Source organism: Corapipo altera, unplaced genomic scaffold (assembly GCF_003945725.1).
Source record: "Corapipo altera isolate COAL_440 unplaced genomic scaffold, ASM394572v1 61281, whole genome shotgun sequence".
NCBI lineage: Eukaryota > Metazoa > Chordata > Aves > Passeriformes > Pipridae > Corapipo > Corapipo altera.
This window is the reverse complement of record NW_020884921.1, coordinates 2,311,386-2,332,208: the sequence shown is the minus strand read 5'-3', so window position 1 is coordinate 2,332,208 and position 20,823 is coordinate 2,311,386. Positions and strand designations below refer to the sequence as shown.

The 20,823-nt window shown below is 43.9% G+C and overlaps 1 protein-coding gene across 3 annotated transcripts; it reads right to left on the bottom strand.

Moving 5' to 3' along the window:
- Window positions 1-9,309: 9,309 nt before the first annotated feature.
- FBF1 (Fas binding factor 1) lies at window positions 9,310-19,232 on the bottom strand. Of its 3 annotated transcripts, none has more exons than XM_027656900.1 (19): window positions 19,080-19,232; window positions 18,736-18,763; window positions 17,495-17,588; window positions 17,000-17,359; window positions 16,258-16,335; window positions 15,863-15,957; window positions 15,446-15,533; window positions 14,951-15,008; window positions 14,385-14,477; window positions 14,081-14,181; window positions 13,599-13,777; window positions 13,198-13,316; window positions 12,958-13,080; window positions 12,398-12,571; window positions 11,471-11,647; window positions 11,155-11,292; window positions 10,963-11,062; window positions 10,535-10,638; window positions 9,310-9,958 (listed from the first exon to the last, which is right to left on the bottom strand). In XM_027656900.1, exons 1-19 carry the CDS (start codon window positions 19,080-19,082, stop codon window positions 9,890-9,892), a joined length of 2,181 nt encoding a protein of 726 aa, XP_027512701.1. In that variant the 5' UTR covers window positions 19,083-19,232; the 3' UTR covers window positions 9,310-9,889. The 3 variants fall into 3 exon arrangements, with proteins under 3 accessions (XP_027512701.1, XP_027512700.1, XP_027512702.1); XM_027656899.1 differs by having other exon boundaries at window positions 15,446-15,536; window positions 19,080-19,231; XM_027656901.1 differs by lacking the exons at window positions 10,535-10,638; window positions 10,963-11,062; window positions 11,155-11,292 and having other exon boundaries at window positions 15,446-15,536.
- Window positions 19,233-20,823: the final 1,591 nt, after the last annotated feature.

Genomic DNA, 20,823 nt, shown 5'->3' with positions numbered 1-20,823 from the left:
GATAAGAGGTTAATCTTCACGTGCATGGAGAGCCCAGAGCTGTGAGGCAGTGATGGGGGGAGTGCCAGCAAACGGAGACAGGCACCACAGAGGTACATGAAAAGTATACTTTGCAGTCTAAAAATTAAGCATGATGCTATTATTCATGGCTGTAAGTGATGTATTACAGGGATCTTCTGTGTGAATTATAAAAATAAACTCTGCAGTTAGATGAATTCTTGCAGTTTTATAAATCGGGGGATCAGGGTATTGGCAGAGTGGTCAGAACTGGGAGAAGCTAGAAAGTTATATCTTTCTCTCCTACTGTCCCATTAATCAAATTATGAGCCTGAATCTACTTCTATTTTTACTCTGTCTTTATTAAGAAGACATTATCTTAAAAAGTTTGTGCATTATCTTTAGCTGAGGTTGACTGACACCAAGTCCTTGATCTCAGCTTGTGCCTCCAAATGTTTTCTTATAATACATAATAGTAAACCAAAGGAAAAGGACTACAGAAATACAGGTAAATGTTTTTTAATTAATACACAGAATATTGATGTGGTTCCTAAGTATAAATAAATGCTTACTATTGACCATGGAGCTTATTTTTCTTGCACCTACACAAGTTGTTCTGCAACTGGTAGACATGTCATAATTTAGAATACTCCCTTCATAAGGCCAGAAAATAAATTACAATTTTCTCACTTATCCTTCTACAATGCCACAGAAATATACCTGACCTATTAAGGAGATGTAATGTCAGGATGCAGGGAAAAGTACAATTTTGATAGAGGGTCAGAAAGCGTGAAAGAAAGTAATGACACTTCATAAAGTTGACTAGTCATCCAAAACTGAGAAGTATCAGACCACTAAACTTGAGAAATTAGCAGTAACATACTTTCCTCTCTCTTTGTAAGCAGACTTGCCAGTTTAGCATTGGCTAGAATTTCTGAAGGAAATTTGGTTCCAAACCAGTAACACAACAGAAGAGTTACATAAGTGAGAAATAAAAAAGAAAAATCAAAACAAGCACAACAAACCCTTAAACAAACAAAAATTGGAGCATTTCCCCCCACTCATTTAAAATATAAAATGTCTTATTCCAGCTCATTCTATAGTTTCTATTGAGAATTTGCATCTTATTTCTTATAAATGCAGAACAACTGTTGAAAGATGATGTGCAGTCACCTGGTGATTACACTCCCATTGCAATGCTTGTGTTTATTTTTACTCACAGAATGTGCTTCACTTAGCAAGAAACAAGCAATTTGGTTCCTCACTGGAAAAAAGAATGCTTCTGTTTTAGTACTATTATCTCATTTAAAGGTACAGGCAGGGAAATATGTTGAATGTTTTCCTTTTGTGTTTCAGTGGTTTTAACATTTCAGCCTTTCCTAGTAAGCCAGTTTTACAACTGCAGATACACACAGATAGGAAACCATGTGTTTTTTTCATAGTCCTTAAACTTTTCTTCCCTTGTGTTGTTATGTCTCAATCTGTGATATAAACTGTCAAATCTAAACATTATAAATCAAATGCCTGAATATCTAGAGGGTTTTTTTGTAACATAAACTACACTGATATAAATATTAGGTCTATTATTCTCAGATAGTTGGAACATTTCAATTTTCAGTTAATATTTTTTTTCCCAAAATCAATTCAGGAGCTCTTCATTATAGCCCAGTAAGAGACAGTTTCATTAAAGAAAAAGTATGTTTGTGTCTGACAGGTTAATCTAGAAATCCATACTGTTGTGTAAAATTTACTCCTGTCAGTACCACCCAGCTCTGTTCTAAAAGTTGTCTCCCATAGGTACACCAGATAATAGACACACGCTCTCCTCTGCTTGCGACCTACACGTTGTTTAAACCTCTTATTGATCCAGCTAGGGAGTATTAGCTCAAATTGAACTAATACCTGCTTCCTTGACAGTGTAGTCTCATAAGCAGTGGTTGAAATAGTGAAATAGCAATGGAACACATCAGTTCCAGGTTTAAGGCTTGGGTCTGAAGAGAGCCACAGAAACAAGGTGTAAAGACTTGCACTACTGCACTGAAACTCAAATGGGATTGTGACAGACCAAGATCTGTACAAGTCCCTGTGTAGCTCCTGTGGAGGGGAACACTGCAACAAATAAATTGTGTTAAATGTATGACTTTTTATGCTGTGAACATAGAAACTAATATGTTTTAATATTTGCCTACACCATGAAAAATAGGTAGCTAGTGTTTTCCTCTAGGTATTTTTGTTGCTATAAATTTTCTGATATTAATATAAGATTGCTGATCAGGATACTAATAAGTGTCCTGTGCCTAGAATGTTCATAAAATATTTTTGATATAATGAATTTTATCATAAACCCTATGTCAATATGCAGACATTAAAAGATGTTCATTCAACCTCTAAAAAATATAGGACAGCATAACGAAAGTCTAATTAGTACACCGATGTTCTAAAATATAATTATCTCTAGAGGAAATTAGTATCTTAACATACAACAATGTGTAATATTAAATGAAGTAACTGAAAGTCACTCACAACTTCCTCAATGCTAACAACTCCTTATAAAGACAATTTATATATTCTACTCCTGGACAAACACTATGGGTTATAAAAAAGAAAGATTTTTTGGGTTCTATTGTTTGGTTTTTAATGATTGTCAGAAATATATTTTTATATCAACCTTAAATCACTGAAAGAGCATTATGATATATTACATCCCCATTTTGTTAGACAATATTTCCAAACAGCGAGTCGTAAGGGTATTAAGTCTCCCCAAATTAAGGGCTATTACAGAAAAAAGACTACCATAGTTTACTTTTAGTCTACTTTTTTTAAAATAACAGAAAAAAGATAAATTACTAAAAAAATAAAATAAATTATTAAAAAATTCATAGTTTTCTATAACTTATTCCCAAATCCAAATTCCCTAGTAGCCACAGTTTTCTAGAAATTAAATTAATTTCCATAGCAACCAGCTGTGACATCACCAAATAATAGCTCAAAGGGAACTGGCAAACGAAATCAAAATCCTTTATTTGGGTACTTTTACTTCATTAAGCAGGGTAAGGAAGGAGAAAAATAAGAAGGGGGAAAAATAAAGAAAGAAAAAGAACTTTTATCACCATCATTCAGACTTATTTCTTCATTCATTCTTTTTTTTCAGTACTTACTATAAATAGTCACCAAGGATTGTGGTGTCTTAATGCTACATTATGTTTTCAGTTGCTAAAAGAGGATAGGATAATGATCAGGACTTTCATGCATTTAGAAATGGAAAACAGAAGAGTAATTGACATATAGATCATTTGCATATTTTGCACCATTCTTTGCTGCACCGTTCTACCAAAATCACTAATAACATTGTTACCTGAGTCACTAAGCTTCAAATGAAATTTATGTTCCATTCCTAACAAGCAGAAAATGCACTTGCATTCATATGCCATGTGAATTTTTATGTTTGTCACAGAATGAATACATGGATCGCAAGGACCATAGAACAAGGCACATTTTCCCTCTAAATGGAAAACTATTATTTTGAATAAACAAAATAGATTTTTATTAGCAATTTTTACCATTCTTACATTAGAAAATGTGTGAAAATGTGTGAAATAGACAGCATATCACTTTGTGTATGGCTTTTCCCAAGAAGTCTTGCCATGCCAAACCCAAAGAGTCTTGAAACTTAACATTTACATGTACCATGTTTTCACGTATAAATGTCTTGCCATTTGTACTCAAGTTATTCAGACAGCTGCTGACCACAGTTAGTCAGCCTCCTCCAGAAGGCTATTTACAAGAAAAGGTAGAGAGTTTTGTTGCTTTGTAGTGCAAAGAGAGCAAGAACAAGCTGCAAAAACCAAACAGATTCATGCTTTTGGAATTTACACATAACTGTGTTTACATTTTTTATGTTAGTGCTTCTAATAAAATACGAGCATTCAATGTGCAACTGTGCCCAAAACTTCTCTTTTTCAATGTAGGCGCCTAACAGTGAATCAGGCTTTCTTATATAGGGAGTATGCACCCTAGTAAACAGGAGAGTTACAAAGCAGTAAGCTGCCACTACCATAAAAAAATCATTTTTGAGATAATTTTGCAGAACTGCAACTTCAGCAGAGAGGCAAATAACAAATTTTTGGAAATCTTATTTTCTTATTGGGTAAAAAATTTAACTTTAAGTCAAAAAATCACTTCCAGAAAGAAAGAATAGTTAATTTCCCAAACACTTTAAATATGTTACTTTGATGCTTTTGAAAAGAGTGCAAATGGTATAATTATGTGTTTATGGCTTTTTGAAGCCATACACTGTCTGCTAAGAAACAGAGAAATCCAGTTCTGTCCTTTCATTCAGGTTCTGACCTTCCATTTAAAAACTGTGTCTAAAATTTATGATTGTGAAGGAGATCTCAGCACAATACTGATGAGGCATCTGCTTAAACTTGCAGGGAGGTATGAAGCCCAGCTATGAAATGTGTGAAATTTTCTGTTTGTTTCAGCCAAAAGAATTCATACATATTTCTACTGATGATAATTGAAATGTCAACACTGTTAATTTCATTTGAGAAAAGTCAGGGAAGGTGTCTTTCACACAGTTCTGAGGTTTTGTCTTGTTTGTCTACTGCAAATGGATTTCAGTTTAGACATACTTGTACATATTTTCGTCAATGAGCATTCTGAAGTACATCAATTAACCATTTTGACAGGGAAATGGGACAGAGATATTTAGATATTTAACACAGTTGCCCTTTTTCCTTTTTTATTTTTTTTATGTTTGAATCAAGGTATCCTGATTTAAAGTTGATTCATATGTGTAGTAGTTTAAACCAAGTTTCCCCCCTGCAGTTGAAAGTGGTAACCCCCAGGGGGTGGTAACTCTTGAAGTTTTGAAGTTTTGTCCAATGAGTGCTTCTGCAAAATATAAACATATCACAACCAAACGGCATGCACTGCAGAGAGGACTCCTGGAAGGAGACAGAGAGCCAAGAGAGAGCCAACAGCAGCAGATGAGAGCAGAACTAACTCTACAGAGAGAGTTGGGGTAAGAACTAAACCAAAAGACCCCAGACTCCTTTGAGACCCCTCTTAAGTCAGGGTGGTGGACTCTTACTGATTAGAAGTCCTAGATGGAGTAAAGGAGCTAAGAAGCTCAGTCGTCCTGAGAGCTCAGCCAGGACGATGTGTGCAGGTTGACCTTGAGGCCCTCCCTTGCTGCAAGCTACAAAGAAGCTCGCAGCCATCTTGAAACAGGGCACAGGAGCTCTGCAAGGGGCTGAGTCCCCTGAAGATAAGGACGGTTGCGAAGACCCCTGAGCTTCGTGATATGACATGGTGATAGCACCCTTGTCCTGGGAAACGCAGCCCACGGAAGACCCCTCGTTTGGAAAGACGAGTGGCCGAGGGGGCTTGGATTTCCCCCTCGTGTGTGCTGGCAGAGATCCAGCTATGAGCTGCTGCAAGAAAAAGAAGAGAGATAGAGAGCCTGCTGCCTTAGAGACATTGCTGCTCTGAAGAAGGGATCTGTCCTTCTTCCCTCGTGGACTTTTATTTGGAGGGGAGAAGAGATCTGATCCATTATAAATACTTATAGTAGAGATAGCTAAGGTCGTATATAATGTATTGTAGTATTTATTTGTACAGTCATTGTAATATATTCCCTTTTCCCCATTTTGAGTCTGTGTGATTGTCTGGAAAACACATCTTACACTAGGTTGAGATGTAGAAGGGGGTTTAGACTAGGGAATTAGATTTTGGGGTATCTCAAACCATGACAATATGTTTCAAATATTCCATTTCATGTATTGTTAATTGTCTTTCTCATGAATTGATTAAAACTCAGTGATTTCACCCCAATTTAAATGCTCATGACCTAACTTGATAATATAGTAAGTTTTGTAAATTATAGGTCTACAAAATGTTTTGCCAAATTACAGCAGTGTTATGGATTATACCAATTTGCCAAGAAATCTGGAAACATGTGAATTTTTGTGGTTCCATGTCTGCTCTTTCCCTGGTATTAATTTTATTGACAGTGGTCTTTCACATTGCTGTAAAGCAATTACTTTATTTTATTTTCTCTTTGCCTAAAATACCCCTAAGTACCAATTTCAATAACTTTGTTTCTAATTTCCCCCAGCTATTAGGCAGAAGAGATTTTCAGGTTTTTTAAACTATGCAAAGCAAAGTAGGCTCGCATTTTAATAATTTCTTCTTAAGAGAAGCAAGAAATGAGGCAAGCACAGACAAGTTTTTCAGGCATACCTTTTGTGACTCTGGCATTCTCAAACATTCTCAAACAAGTGAAGTCTTCTAGGCCACTGGTTGTTATTCAGAAACAAATGTATCCCCTCCCTTGCTAATGATTTTCACACAGCTTCTACTTATAAAGTCTCCAAATTTCACTTGAAAAATGCTGATTTATTTGGGCTTGTTCAAGCAGATTTTTAATAAATCTTGACAGAGGTGTACATATAATACACAGTTACTGGATACTTTTAGCAGTTGTAAAATGAAATGGAAAGTATAAGCAATCATGACTGAAACTGCTAATATATGATACGACTTGTTAGAATTTCAGCTTAGATTTTCTATTTGCTTAGTTTCTTCAGTGGACTGCAATACATCAAGCACAGAAACAAGAATCACATTAAATTTAGATTAATTCAACATTTTCACTGCATTTTCAAAATGTCACACGCTATTTAATTTTTATTTTAGCTCACTTCCTTGCCCAGTTATTTCTTTTCTGTGCAACTGTCCTTCCAAATATTGTGTATATGTATATATATATATATATACATATATACATGTGTGTATATATATATATATATGATGGCATAAAGTACTTCTGTTCTGAAGGAAAAAAATAGGTATAATAATTCTGAAAAACAAAGTGAGATAAGATATTGATATTTACATGTGGGGTTTTTTGGCTTTCTTCTTTCCCCACTTTTATTTTTAAGGAAGGAATGACAACAATTTAAAATAAATTAGTCCTATCATGTCAAGTTATCTGTTTTGCAAAGGCATTCACATCAAAGGTGAAATGTGTGTGTATAAAACCAGATCCATTGGTACCGCTATTACTTTCCATAGAAGTCAGTTGCTCAGAATATATACACTGAATAACTACTTTCAGTAATTAACCTCCACCATCAACAGTATCATTTAGCATATGCTTCATTTTAAACATCTGAAATAAGACTAGTCATATAGCAAAAGCTAAAGCTCATGCCAAGAAATTTTATAGAGTGGGGCCAAAAAGAGGCCTTACAGAAATGGTAGAAAAAGAAGTTTAAAGAATCGCTTGTATTTGAAAGATAGATTGCTAAATAGTCAAGACTGGCAGATAAATCACCTGCTACTATGCACTAGCACAAATGCACATATGGAAGATCGCCTTACTCTTCTTGCCAGCTTCCTCTACTCCTCTGCTCTTGAGGTAGCCTTTGTTTTGTGCTGGTCTTTCCCATCAATCTTTGACCATTTGTCAGAGCTCCCAAAGCTTAATAAAAATTGTCCCTGCATTGCTTAAGACATCACACTGCTGTCACCGCATGTCACTGGCTTGAGCAGTGTATCCTACTTACTTTAAATGCAGAAAAGAGAAGCTAAGAGAAGGTAACAGAACTGAACCTAAACTAAGCTGATCTAAGCTAAACTTTGCTCTCTTACTCTTGCTTCCTTCACAAGTTCTTGTTTTTGCTGTTTTTCAATGTCTTATACACACTTTCTGATTAGTCACTTCATTTTCACATGCCATAGCTGTGCTTCCAGTTGACCAGCCAGTCTTTCAGTCTCATAATCTTTGGAAAGATGAAAGCTGTGAGCATATGTAAAGGTGCTGACAAAGAGACACACATAACAGGGAAAAGCTCCTGGAAAATTCTGCATTGGAAGTAGAGACTATTGACATCCTTGTTGGAAATGGCATAAATTCTAAGGTGTTTGAAATACTACAGTTTTTCTAAACACTATGTGAACAGTAACAGAAAGCACACTAAAATATTAAAGAAATGGATACAGCACATGTACAGTTACTGATAAAGAAACATATCTGAAAGCAGATCGTTCACTTCTTTTATTAAAGAAAGTGACAAAAAGTTTTGAACTATACATGAGTGAAGACATGCATTTATGTGATTAATGTCTTCACAGGACAGTGGAATTTCTAGAAGTGAATAATTTACAATCAGATGAACAAACTTCTGAATGTGATTGACCTTTGGGAAACAAAGACTGTCTCTTTGGAGGTCAGTATAGCTGAAATATACTTGTAGAGGATGGGAAGAAAGAAGTTGGCTGTCACAGGTTGCCTGAGTCATAACAAAATGCAAAGTGTCACTTTGGAAGCTTTTCCTCCTTTTACTGAGAGGACAAAAAGTATAGTCATTAAAAATAGAAATGTAAAAATATTGCAAGGTGCATATTTAGTTTCAAATTTGAAAAATGCTTTTAAATGTGTGTCAGAAAAGTCAGAAAAGGTTTATGATTAGTATGACTAAATGACTGGTAAGAATGTGCAATTTTGTGTCCATTATTTCCCACAATGAATCACATTTTTGTAAGTGTCTGAGAATTAATCTTATTTTCTTAAGGTAAGCAAAATGAAACATCACATCTAATGAGATACTTATGACTAAGCAAGCAGTGTCAATGAAACTGCAACTGAACATTAAGAATTCCTTTATTCATAATAATCACTAATGAAAGTAATGTATTTGATTGCACCAGTCAATAAGAAAGGTACTAAAGCACATAAAATCCATATCTATTAGTCTTCAATATGTATTAACTAGACTAGACAGAACAGTGTCAAAGCGTTAGCTTACAGGATGTAAAATGCAGCACTCACAAAAGCCAAATAAGCAAGCACAATTTAATATTGCTTTCATCCCTCTAAAGTCTGCATTTTAGTTTGCTTTCAGACTTTCAATGCCAAGGGTACAAGTGACATTATACTCATTACAGAGTCATGGAAAGGCTTGGTTTGGAAAGGACCTTAAAGATCATCTACTTCCAAACCTCCTCCCATGGGCAGGGAAACATTCCACAACATCACAAACCCAGCCTTGAACACTTCCAGTGATGAGTATCCATAAGTTCTCCGGGCAACCCTTTCCAGTGCCTCACAACCCTCACAGTAAATAATTTCCTCCTAAGGTTTAATCTAATCTGTCCTATTTTAGTTTAAAATCATCCCCTCTTCTTTTTAATAATCTCTCTTTAAGTACTGAAAGGCCATAATGAGGTTTCACAGAAGCCTTCTCTTCTCCAGGCTGAACAACATTAGCTCTCTCAGCCTGTCTTCACAGCAGAGGTGCTCCAGCCTCCTCCATCTTTGTGGCCTCTTCTAGACTCACTCCAACAGGTCCATGTCTTTCTTGTGCTGAGGATCACAGACCTGGATGCAGTACTTCAAGTGGGGTCTCACAACGGTAAAGTAGATGGGGAGAATCCCTTCTCTCACCCTGCTGCCCACATAGGACACATTTGGCTTTCTGGGCTGCAAACACACCTTACCAGCTCACGTCCAGTCTGTCACCCACCAGCACTCCCAAGTCCTTCTCAGTAGGGTTGCTCTCAATCTGTTCATCCCCCAGTTTGGACTGATGCTGGGCGGGGGTTGCCCCAATCCAGATGTAACATCTCCCATTTGGTCTTGCTAAATCTTATGATCTTATCTGGTCCACATCTCAAGTTTGTCCAGGTTCATCTGGATGGCATTCAGGACCAGCTGTACAACATTGAATTATTAACAGTGAATTATCGAACACTCTGACAATATTTGGAAAGAGAAGAAGCTGCGAACTTGGAGTATTTATTGTTCACTTTTCTCCCCAGGTCGGAGGGCACATTATCCCTTGGTAGCATGTGGGGGGATGTCACCTCCTCCGGTGGACAGGCATCATGCGGAGTTGGGTGCTTTCTTCAGGGACTCCAGGAAGATGCGCTCACCTTCCAAGAAATCAAGCTCCTGAGAAGAGAGGGATGGATGCGATGAGTATGCGAGAGTGACAGGGGCACATTCCAGGGTGATGCTTATGACAGAGGGAAGGATCCCAAACCCTCCTTCATGCAGGGACCCACAGGCTGGCACTCATCCATGGTACCCCTTGGAGTGCATGGGGTGGCCTCTTTATAATCCATAACTATGAGTAGGACCCACCAATAAAGACTCCAAGAGCAACCCCGCTTGGGCAAGGGCACATCTGGGAGGCAGGAGCTGATAGGAGAGAGTGGGGACTGAGCCAGAGTCTGGCAGAGCTGGCTTCACCCATGCAGGGATGGGGTGGGAGGAGGACAATCCTGGTGAGCTAAGGATGTTATCCATGAACATGAGACAAGCTGTGAGGAGACACCTGTCCTTGCTTTTGCTATTGCTCCTCTAACTGCCCCTGGTTTCTGCAACCCTGCCCAACCCAGCAGCTCAGTAGTGATCTTAGGAAACACCTCATCCTGTGTATATCAGGCTCAAATCACATTTTACCCAGCCTTGCTCCCACTCAGCTGGTTCCAAGCCCATTCCAGTCCCTGTATCCCACTGCCTCACCATCTGGGCCCTCTGTCTCAGCATCTGCAGTGTAGCATAGAGTGCAGTGGAGCTGTCTGTGCTGTCCCTGCAATACCCCAGGCCATGCTGAGGGTGGATCCTGCCTGTAAAAGATACATTACTGGACAGTGTATTGCTGTTGGAGGCTTTGCAAAGCAAACCTTTTGTTTTGCTAACCACATGCACCTGTAGCAGTATTCTCCCCAAATTCCCAGTGCAAAAGGGCTTTAATCCACCAACCCCCAGAGCACTGCCCTGGCTCAGAGAGTTTAGCTGAGCTCCTGCAGAGGATGAGGAGGCAAACTCACTCACAGATGACCTTTAGACATTAAAATCGCCCCCAGGAACATCCCAAGCCTCTTGACAAATGGACTACAAATGCAGCTGCTCTCCACACATCCCTTCCTATCAGCATCATGAAGTCTTACACGGTGCGCTGGAGAGGCTTCCCATAGGGGCACAGAGGTTCTGGGCCGAGTTGCATAGCTGTTCGAGCTGTCTCCTCTGCTGAATTGTGCTCAGCCAATCCTGCTCCATTCCCACAAGAAAGAGAAGCTGTTGGCAAATGTGCAGGCCCTTGACACAGTGGCGATAGGCCAGGAAGGGGAGGGTTTATTTGCCTGGTGCAGAAGCTCTTGATGCTGCCTCAACTGCTCCAACTGTCTCTGCATGGCCTGGAGCCTGTCCTGGTGTAGGGACTTTATTCGGTGTGCCTCCCGCAGGGCTCGCTTACCTACTCTGTACTTCTGGGATGAGCGCTGCAAAGCGGAGTGGAAGATAAGAGACAGGGCCCCTTGCTGCCAAGGGGCAGGGCTTCTTTACACATCCCCTTATTCCCAGGTCAGGACTAGGATACAGGACTTTGGGAGCGTGAAGCCCCAGATTTGCTCCCGGCCTCTGTACAGCTGTGAATTGCAGTGCAGATGCTACACTTACTTCAATCATGCTTTTAATTTCCTTCTTCTGCTTCTGGATGGTCTGTGTAACACTGTTCACCTTCTCCTTCTCTAGCTGCAGCTCATGCCAGGATTCATCTAGCTGCTCCCTGTCCCTCTCCAGCTGCTCCTCCTTGGCTCTCAGCCTATGGCCCTGGAAACTCAGTTCTTCCTGCTCCTAGGATGGGCATGGGAGAAAGAGTTGCATTACCTGACCTGTTTTGGACACTGTCTCATGTCTTTCCAAGTAGATGAGGGAGATCAGCCTTTGCTGATCTTCTCCTGCAGGCCAGTTTGGAGTGCAGAGCAACATCACCAGGTACTCAAGCAGTGCCCTCATTCACCCACTGTTGGGAGTTAAGACTGGCAGAGCTCTGGTGGTACAGACATACTCACATTCTTTTCCCAGAAAGAAGAGAGCCCCTCATCACATTGCACATCCTAAGGTGTGCTCAAGGCATGGCAGTTTGTCAGCAGTGGAAAGACTTGGCCTGAATGGTTATTTTCCACCCCACTAGTGCTTAAAAAGGCAACTCTGCCGCAGTGTCTGTGCCATATATCCACTCTTGGCGGCCCCACGCAGAAGCAGAATGCAGCTGGACATGTGCCCACAGCACACGGAGGTTTTGCCTAAGCCACCTTGGAGGTTTCTTCTCAGCAGACTTAAAATGGAGGTCTGCTGCTTCTGCTCTGACCGTCCAGACTCCTCAGAGGCACAGGAGAGAGACAGAGAGGACTCATGCTTCAGTCAATATCTAAGACACACTGGTGGAGGCTGTTCTTCAACAGCCAGGTTCTCACCACACCGAGTGATGTCTCTGACTTTACACCTGGAGGCAGCGCTGAATGGCTTCCCTGTGGGCAGGACCCATCCCTGGAGCCTGCCAGGTGCTGTTGGAGGCCATGGGAAGGGGCTCCACGATAGTACCTTGGCCAGTCTCATCCTGGTGCGGTCTATCTGCCGGGACTGTTCCCTCTTCTGCTCCAGCCACTCCTCCCTCAGCTTCTCTTGTGTGTGGAATTCTGCCCACTCAGCCTCCAGCTTCCCTCGCTCCTCTGAACACTTCTGCAGCATTGACTTCTGCTCCTCCAGCAAAGTGTTCTGGAGAGCATGGCAAGAGGGGCAAAGAAGAAGCCCTAAGTCCCATCTACCAGGGTATTTTTCACATTTGACACATCATTCCCATTAAACCCCACACAATATCTGGCCCATGTCCAGAACTCTGCAAGGAGAGCTCTGGCTTCTGCTCCTCAAGAACCAGCATGAGTCATGCAGGCACACAGCAGCCTCTGGCATCTGCACGCTAGGAGGCTGTTTGGATGGCAATTCCCCGCGTGAGCAGGTGTGGAACGAAGAAAACAGAGGTCAGATGAAGGAGGCTGCAGCACCCAGAACCCAGCTCTTTCTGTCATCACATGCTGCAGTGAAGCGCTGCACAGACTGACAGCACATGTGAAAAGCACCTGGCCATGTGCACCTGCCCTCACCTTCACCCTCTTCAGCTCTTCTCGCTCCATGGAGAGCTGCTGCTTCATGAATTGTTGCTGCTTCTCCAGTGAACACTGCAGTGATTTTGCTTTGGCTTCCTCCACCATGGCCCTGCCGCGCTCCTGGGTTCGGATACAGGAGGAGAGACAGATGCCCTTCACAGACTCCAGTGGGTGAGGCACATGACCCATACCCACACAGGAAGGCTGAAGTAGGCAGAGGAAACAGACTGGGCTCACCTGCTCCAGCACTTGAGTCTGCTCACTCAGCCTGGCCTCCAGTTTTGCAATCACCTCCTGGAATTGGCTCCGCTCCTTCGCCATGTCCCTCTGCTGCTGTGACAGCCTGTCCTGGAGCTCTGGAGAAGAGGCAACAGCAGGGCCATGAGCAGCATGAGCTGGGATACCCCCACTCTATCCACACCATATTCACAGAAAAACTGCACCTACTTGTGCTCACCACCTGCTGCACAGCCCCAAGACTCTCTTTTGTCAAAGGGAGACCCTGAGATGTTGGGTGGCCAAGGCAAGCAAGGCTTTGCCAGCCTCAGCTGGACTAAGTTCCAATGAACTCATTAGCAGAGGTGAGGGTCTACAGGTGTAGGTTCCATAGGAATGAATCCCACTTTGATGACACGTACCCTTGAGCTGCTTGTCCTGCTTCTGGGACATGGGACGCTTTTCCTGCTCCTGGGACATGGGATGTTGCTGTGCTACGGCCGTGTCCTGCCTCTGCAGTGGGAGCTGAGCTGCTGGCTGCTCCTCCTGCTGCAGCCGCTCCTCCTGCTGCCCATCATTCTTCACCACCTTCATATGGCTCCTGCCAAAGAGGTCACAGCAAGAACAGTGTTGCTTTCTTGGCTATACCTGGCATGCTGAGGATGTGCTGGCAGTGGGACTGGCCCCTCCTCCTTGTCACCCATAGCAGTGTTGATAAGAATGAGCCACTACCTTGGCCCCCCATGGGGCTGTTCTCTGCCACCACCAGGTAGACACTGATGTGGCTCTGCCCCCACCAGGGACGGACTGGGGAAGCACTCCAGCATTCCCACCTCAGGGGAGATTGACAGGGCTGTAGGCAAGCACCTGACAGAGGAGGTGAGAACAGGCCAGAGCCTACTACCTGTGGGCACATGCAGTGACATCCAAGTCCTCCTGGTGTCGCTGCTGGAGAAGCTGCAGTAACTGCCTTAGCTGTGCCTGCTCCATCTCCAGTGTCCGGACCTGCCGGACACCCAGAGAGAAGATCCTTGTGCGACCCCAGGGACAGAGTTCCCACAGCAGCATTTTGGGGCTGTAGGCATCTCTGGACAGCAAGATTTCTTCTATCTGCCCTGTCACTCTGATGCTACTTGGAGCAGACATGGCCCCTTCTCCTCCCTCAGCATTACCTGTCGTCCCCCCACCCAGCAGGTAATGAGGCTCACCTGGCCCTCCAGCTGTGACACATGAGCTTGGATGTGGAGTAGTGCTAATAAGCAGCTTGATGCAGACTGGAGATGTGACTCAGCTGCATTAACCTGACAAGACACAGGGATGCTGTCAGGCAGGTAAAGCAACTCCTTGGCCTGGAACAACAATCCATCCCTAGCCCACTGCAGCCCTTCCTCTATCCTTCTCCTGCCCAATCCCACTGCTGGTGGGTCCTTTCTCCCCAGAAGCAGCCCTTACTCCAGACACAAGGATACTGGGCTTTGTTCTAGGGGGACAGATTTAAGGAGAAGAGTGTGATTCCTCTGGGAGACAGTGTGTATCCTGCCACCTGGGCAGGGTGAGGAGATTCATCTAGATGAGAAATGTAGGATTCCAAGACCAAGCAAGAGCTACCTCTGCAGTCAAAGCTCTAATTCCCTTTCAGTTGTTTAGAAACAACTTCACAGCTCATCCCTGATCCCCACTGCTGACTTGAATGGAGTGAGACGAGAGGCAGTATTGGCCTGCCTCAGCCCCAGCCCTTGGGACTCTCAGGCTCTCTACTGAAATTTGGGCTCACCTCTAGAAATTCCAATTCCTCTTCCAGTCCGTTGAAGAGATCATCCTCTAGCACAGACCTGTGACACAAGCCTGGGCGTGAGCAGCAGCCCACGTGAGATTGGCGAATGTACCTTGGGGACAGCCAGTCCAGGCAGGGGGAGGTGCAGGTGACCAGACAGGAACAGTGCAGCAGCCACATCATACAACACAGAAAAATGAAGCGAAAATAGCACTGGGATAAAAGCTGTGTTGGGGAATTACTCTGTTTAACAAGTAACTGTTACAAGAGAGATTTACAGAAGATGTACAGGGCTGAGGAGCACCCAGCTCTTGCTGGAAAGCTTCAGGCTCTGGGGTCCCAGTTCCCAAAGGCATCACAGATAATTCACCTTCCCAGGCAATGGCTATTGGGTCAGGGAATGAGGTGGAGAAGTCAAGGACAGGCAGATCAGAAGAACTTGGAGGCTACAGAAAGATCCTCAAGAGTGATAAGATGTGTCTGAAAGGCACTAACTTCTCACTGGCCTGTGAGCAGGTGTCCCGGGCTCTCAAATTGTTACCATCAGTCGGCTGAAAAGCTCTGGCACATTTAACATTATATTCATCTGGAAACCAGACATGGAGTGATTAGGACAATGGACATAGATATATTCCTGACTCTGTCTCTCCAAAGGGGAATCTGCTATGTCTCCATGGGCCACTGCTGAGCTCAGTGCACCCCAGTACCATGTCCCTGCCATGCCACAAAATGGGAATGGGATGATCCTGCAGATTGACAACCTACTCTAAGGATGGCTGGTCATAGCCTGAGCAGCATTCCCATGGCCAAGGGTGATGCTGTGGCTCCTGCCTTTTGCTAAGTTCTTTTTGAAGGGCAGGGGGACCCTCTCTGCCTATGACTGTCCAAACTATACAACCACATGATACGTACCCGGGGCTCTGACCTTTTGGGAGGGATCTGGCTTTGCAGACTGCAACAGTTCTGCTGAGGCTTCTTTCATGGTGCTGAGCTGAGGGACTGGCTGACTGCATGGGCACAGAGACACAAGTAATGCTCAGCAGTGTCACAGCTCAGGGAGAGGTGCACAGGCATTTGCCTGTTTGCCATTTTTGTCAGTTTAAATCTTTGCTGTCACCTGAGATCAAATAGGCAAGAGCCTGATGATTCGTCAGAGCTGCCTTCCCTCTCAGATACAGAGGTCCCACATCAAAGGGATCACTGGTAGGTACCCACTCTTCCCATCCCCCCCTCTCCTCACACACACAACTGCTTTCTGCAGGACACCTCTCCCATGGAGGATGCCTGAGAGACAAATGAGACCTTACCTGGAGCCATCTGTGCTCTGTGCCTTGTCCTGTGGGGTAGTTGTCTGTTGTGGTGCTCTTGTGGAAGCATCCACCTGGCTTCAAGCACAAAGCATCCAATGGGAGACAGCCAAGGAGAGGATGAAAGATGAGACCCTTGCCCCTGACATCCATTCCTGCCTCACAGCTGACAGCCTGTCCCTGTTGGCTGTGGCAGGATTCAGCTTTTGATTTCAGAAGGAGTACAGGCACCTCAAAACCTCCATCACTGGTGCTCCTTCTTGCTGCATCCATCTCCTGCCTCTGGCAGAAGCAGCCCCAGCTAATACACCTCTACCCATGACACATAGCAGTTTGTCTGCAATTCACTTCTGAGTCCCATTTGGGTGGCACAAGTCTGAACCTGTGTCCAAGTGAAATCAGTACAGGAGGTCCTTTGCTTGCAACTAGCAGGAATGAAGGGAAATGGAGGTAGGAGCGAGGAGGATGGGGGAGCTTTTTGGGGTGTGCTGATCCAGGACAGTTCCATGGGATCTGGGGCCACATGTGCAATCTTGACCACAGATGGAAATAGAGCCCAGAGCTGGGAGGAGGCAGTGGGCTGGGTCAGTAGTAGAAAGCCCCATGTTATTACCTTTGTCTGAGAGAGGACAGTGCTTAGAATTAATTTTCTAAATCTAAGACAAAGATTTCTGAGAAGTCCTGCTGGAGCAGCTACATGTGGAGCAGACGGGAGACCTGCAGCCACTGACCGTGCCTTTACCTGGCAGGAGTGTGGACTTCCAGCTCTTCACTCGGGGCATCCAAGGCTTTCGCCTGGGCTTGAGATTTCTTGAGAGCCAAGGCAGCACTCAGCCAGTCCTCCTCCTCCTTCAGTGGGTCAGTTTTAGCTCCTGCCTTCTCTGTGGCCGGGAGCTGGCTGGCAGGGACAGGCCATCTGTCTGCAGCAGGGCTGGTCTTTGCTGGAGGATGTGGCTCCAAATCTATAAACTTCTCATCTTTTGAGTTCCACCAGTCACAGCTAGTCCTTTTGGCCTCCCTGACAAGGCTGTGACTGGCTGGTGGAGGAGATTTGGAGTGAGCCTCCTCTTTCAGTTTGACACTGTTCTGGGATGCACGCCGGCTGCAAAGAGAAGCAGTCACATACCTGCCTGCAAGGGGACCCTGCATGTGGGGGAATACTGGGAACCCTGCCCACCCCACTGCAGGGGCAGAATGGCTGGTAACTGGAGCTACAGACACACACAGAGCACAATACCTCACAAGTTGTGTATTTGTCGTCTGGTCTTCAAACTCAGAATGCTCATGCTCTCCAAAGACACATTTTTTTTTGTCTTGATCCTCTTCCTTCTCTGTTCAGACAACCAGTCTTGAGTAAGTACCCAGAGGAGAAGCTGTCTGCAAAGACACTGGCCCTCCTCCTCTTCCTCCTTCCCTGCAGTTCCTCCTGGGATTGCTGTTTCTGGGAAAAAACAGCTGGAAACATCTTCACTGGAAAATCTAAGTGTGGATGGGAACACCTTCTTCTTTTGGAATCAGCCCACATCCAAATGCAACTGAGTCATGGCTACAGTGCAAATGCTACCACGTTGCCTCTAGGGCAGAGTATGACACTTTTGCATCAGCCACCTTCCCTTCTCACTACTACAGAAATGGCAATTCCTCTACAAGGGCATTAGAAACCAACCACACTCTCCCAAGATAATGCTGTCACATCTGACGACCTTCCCAGTGTCCCTGGTTGGGCTCACCCAGCTGCTTTTTGTTCTTCTTATCCAGCTGCTTTTTGTTCTTCTTATCCAGTTCTAACTCCCTGTGCTCTCTCTTGCTTGTATCTTCCAGGAAGAGTATAAGGATACTGCTCTTGCAGCTACCAAGCTCACAAAGCAGGGGTAGGAAAGCACCCAATCTCAATAAGCCTTACTCTTTTGAAACCCCCCAAGAAGGCTACTCTCCAGCCTCATCAGCATAATGCCCTCCTTGCCAGGCTAAAGAGAACTCCCAGGACTTAAGCCAGTATTAGAAGAATAAAATATTTAGCTTCACTTAGCCAACAACGAGACATCTTTATCAAGTGAGCCTGCTGCTTCCTATTCAGTTAGTCCCTGGCTTGATCTGTGAGCTCTCACCCTGCAGTGTCTCAGAGTCCTGGGAAACCCCAAAAACACTGTTTCAGCATCATGGCTGCAAGAGGCCTCCAACCAAGCAGTTAGGGAGGAGAAGAACAGAAATAAAAGTGTAAATTATCCCCTAGATTTGGGAATGACCCCAAGAGAGGAATACAGGGCCTCAGTAAGCAAATTGCCTTGACGGGAGATGCAGGTGAGCATCTCTGGTTCAGGAAAGATGCAATGCACTCAACTGCAGCTTTCAGACAAGGATTCTGGAACATTCCAGCAGCCAGGGATACTACCTGTGCCCAATGTGCCCCATCCTCTCTCCCATGCATTTCCAGGAGATAATGCACTTACATACATGAATGCACTGGAGTGTACATACCTCCAAAACTCTTCTTGCTATTTTCAGCCTGTGGAGAAAGACAGGTTCCCTCATTAGAACATAAAGCAGGTCTGACTCACACCTTCCCAAAACACACTAAGGCCAGAGGTATCCCATAAACAACAGTACAGCCCTCCTCGTGCTCTTTGGGAATTGGCATGTGAAATGCACGGAAACCACAGGGATATTTCCAACTTTAGAAACAGCAGTGAGCATAGCCCCTCTGAGCACCGGCTCTGCAGAGCCTCCAGCCCCTGGGATCCCTCCTACCTTCCAACAGAGGAGACAGTGCATCCGTTTGTTTTGGAGATGACATTCTTGCCTTCAGGCCGTATAACACTCACCATGGCAGTCTCTCCCAGCCTTCCCGTGACCCAGCAACTCGGTTTATGGCTTATTCCGATGACCAGTGGGGCGGGATGGAGCCCTCAGGGTCAGGATGGAGCCCGCCGGTCCCGCAGCGCAGAGCTCCCACCCCCTCTGCCGGTGGTGCCGCACGTGGTTCCTCGTGTGTGTTCTCGGAGTTCCAGGTTGCCATGGCGATGACGCTGCCGCTCTCAGAGGATCGTCAGAGACGTCTCCACAGCCCCAGCACCACAGGCTCTTCCCTAGCCCCGAGACCACCCTACCTCCTTGGGCTGAGGGAAGTATCCCCAACCCTACTTCATGCAGTGAACCACTGGTCCGTGGTACCCCTTGGTGTGTATGGTGGGCCTCCCTGTAACCCATGACCTCACACTGCGAAGGCACCCACAGACGAAGGGCACATCTGGGAAGCAGGAGCTGATAGGAGAGGATGGGGACATCGCTGAGCTAGAGTCTGGCTTCTCCCACGCAGTGATGGGATGGGAGAGGGACTACCCCAGTGGGCTGAGGATGTTATACATGAATATGAGACAAGCTGTAAGGAGACATCTGTCCACCTGTCCTTGCTTCTGCTATCACTCCTCTATTGCCCATGAAGCTACAGTCAGTCCCAGCCCAGTGGCTCTGCTTTCCCTGGAGCTGGCAGACAAAATAGGGCTACTTGGGCTCAAGTGGTATTTGTATTACTTCATGAACATCTAGCTAATATAAAATAAATGGTAGCACTATTAAACTTTTATGCAGAAGGCAAAACTCTTTACCCCTCCCTGAAGAAACATTTGAAACTTTTTCTTTTTGCCAACATTTTAACTTTAACTGGCCTGATCGGAAAGCAAAAAACAACTGTTGCAGCAACATTTGAATACGTTTTGTGGGGTATACTTGGGCAATTTCTCACATCTGGAAACAAATCTTCATCTCTGAACATGCTTTCTCTGAAAGCATATTCCTGAGGTCTCATCCAAAACAATGTTTGCAAATGCTAACATAACTAATTTCTATATCAGTGTTTTTCCATATATTTTTTTTCTGTTACCACTGTTGGATTTTTTTAATGTTTGGGCAAATTACAAGTTCTAAACAAATTATGACAACTATGAACTAAAGGAAAGGTGACTCCTTAGTTAAGCCTGCCAAAACTAAGAAACCCCTTGTGTCTTCATATCTTTTTCTCTTTTATATTTTTTACCTTCAGTCTTGTTCATTGCTTTGATCAAATGACAAATCATGTTCATTTCATGGCAATTCCCTTTCATTTCAGAAACAGTGAGGAAACAATTTCAGGTCTTACTGGGGGACCTGGAAATTCTAGATTTTCTAGGTAATTTTTATCACAAATTCCTTTATCTACATAATCATTTGAAATCCATCAGAGAAATTTCATTCTTACAAAAGACAGCACATCAGAGTGGAACAATAAACTTAAATGCTACCACTCTAAAAAAGGTTTTAAAATATTAGTCTAATTGCTTTCAAATTGTAAATTAAACTTTAATAGTCAGAGCAATAGAGATCAATATTCCCAGTGGAATTACAACAGGAATTACACTGCCTGTTGGTCTGAAGCATTAATGAACTCTTCTGCAGGTATCCTCAGGGTTGCACTGCTCAGTGTGGAACACTTGCAGTGAAATGACGATGATTACTGAATGTGTGCTGGGTGCAGTATACACCAAGTACTCTACACATCTATATGCAGTCAGAGACCAGTGAATCTTGCCA

Coding starts and splice junctions, on each gene's coding strand:
- FBF1 (XM_027656899.1), bottom strand. Junction 15,009..15,445: donor TGCTCACAGGCCAGTGAGAA/GTTAGTGCCTTT, acceptor CTTGTGTCACAG/GTCTGTGCTAGAGGATGATC. Junction 13,317..13,598: donor GCAGGACAAGCAGCTCAAGG/GTACGTGTCATC, acceptor CCTCTTCTCCAG/AGCTCCAGGACAGGCTGTCA.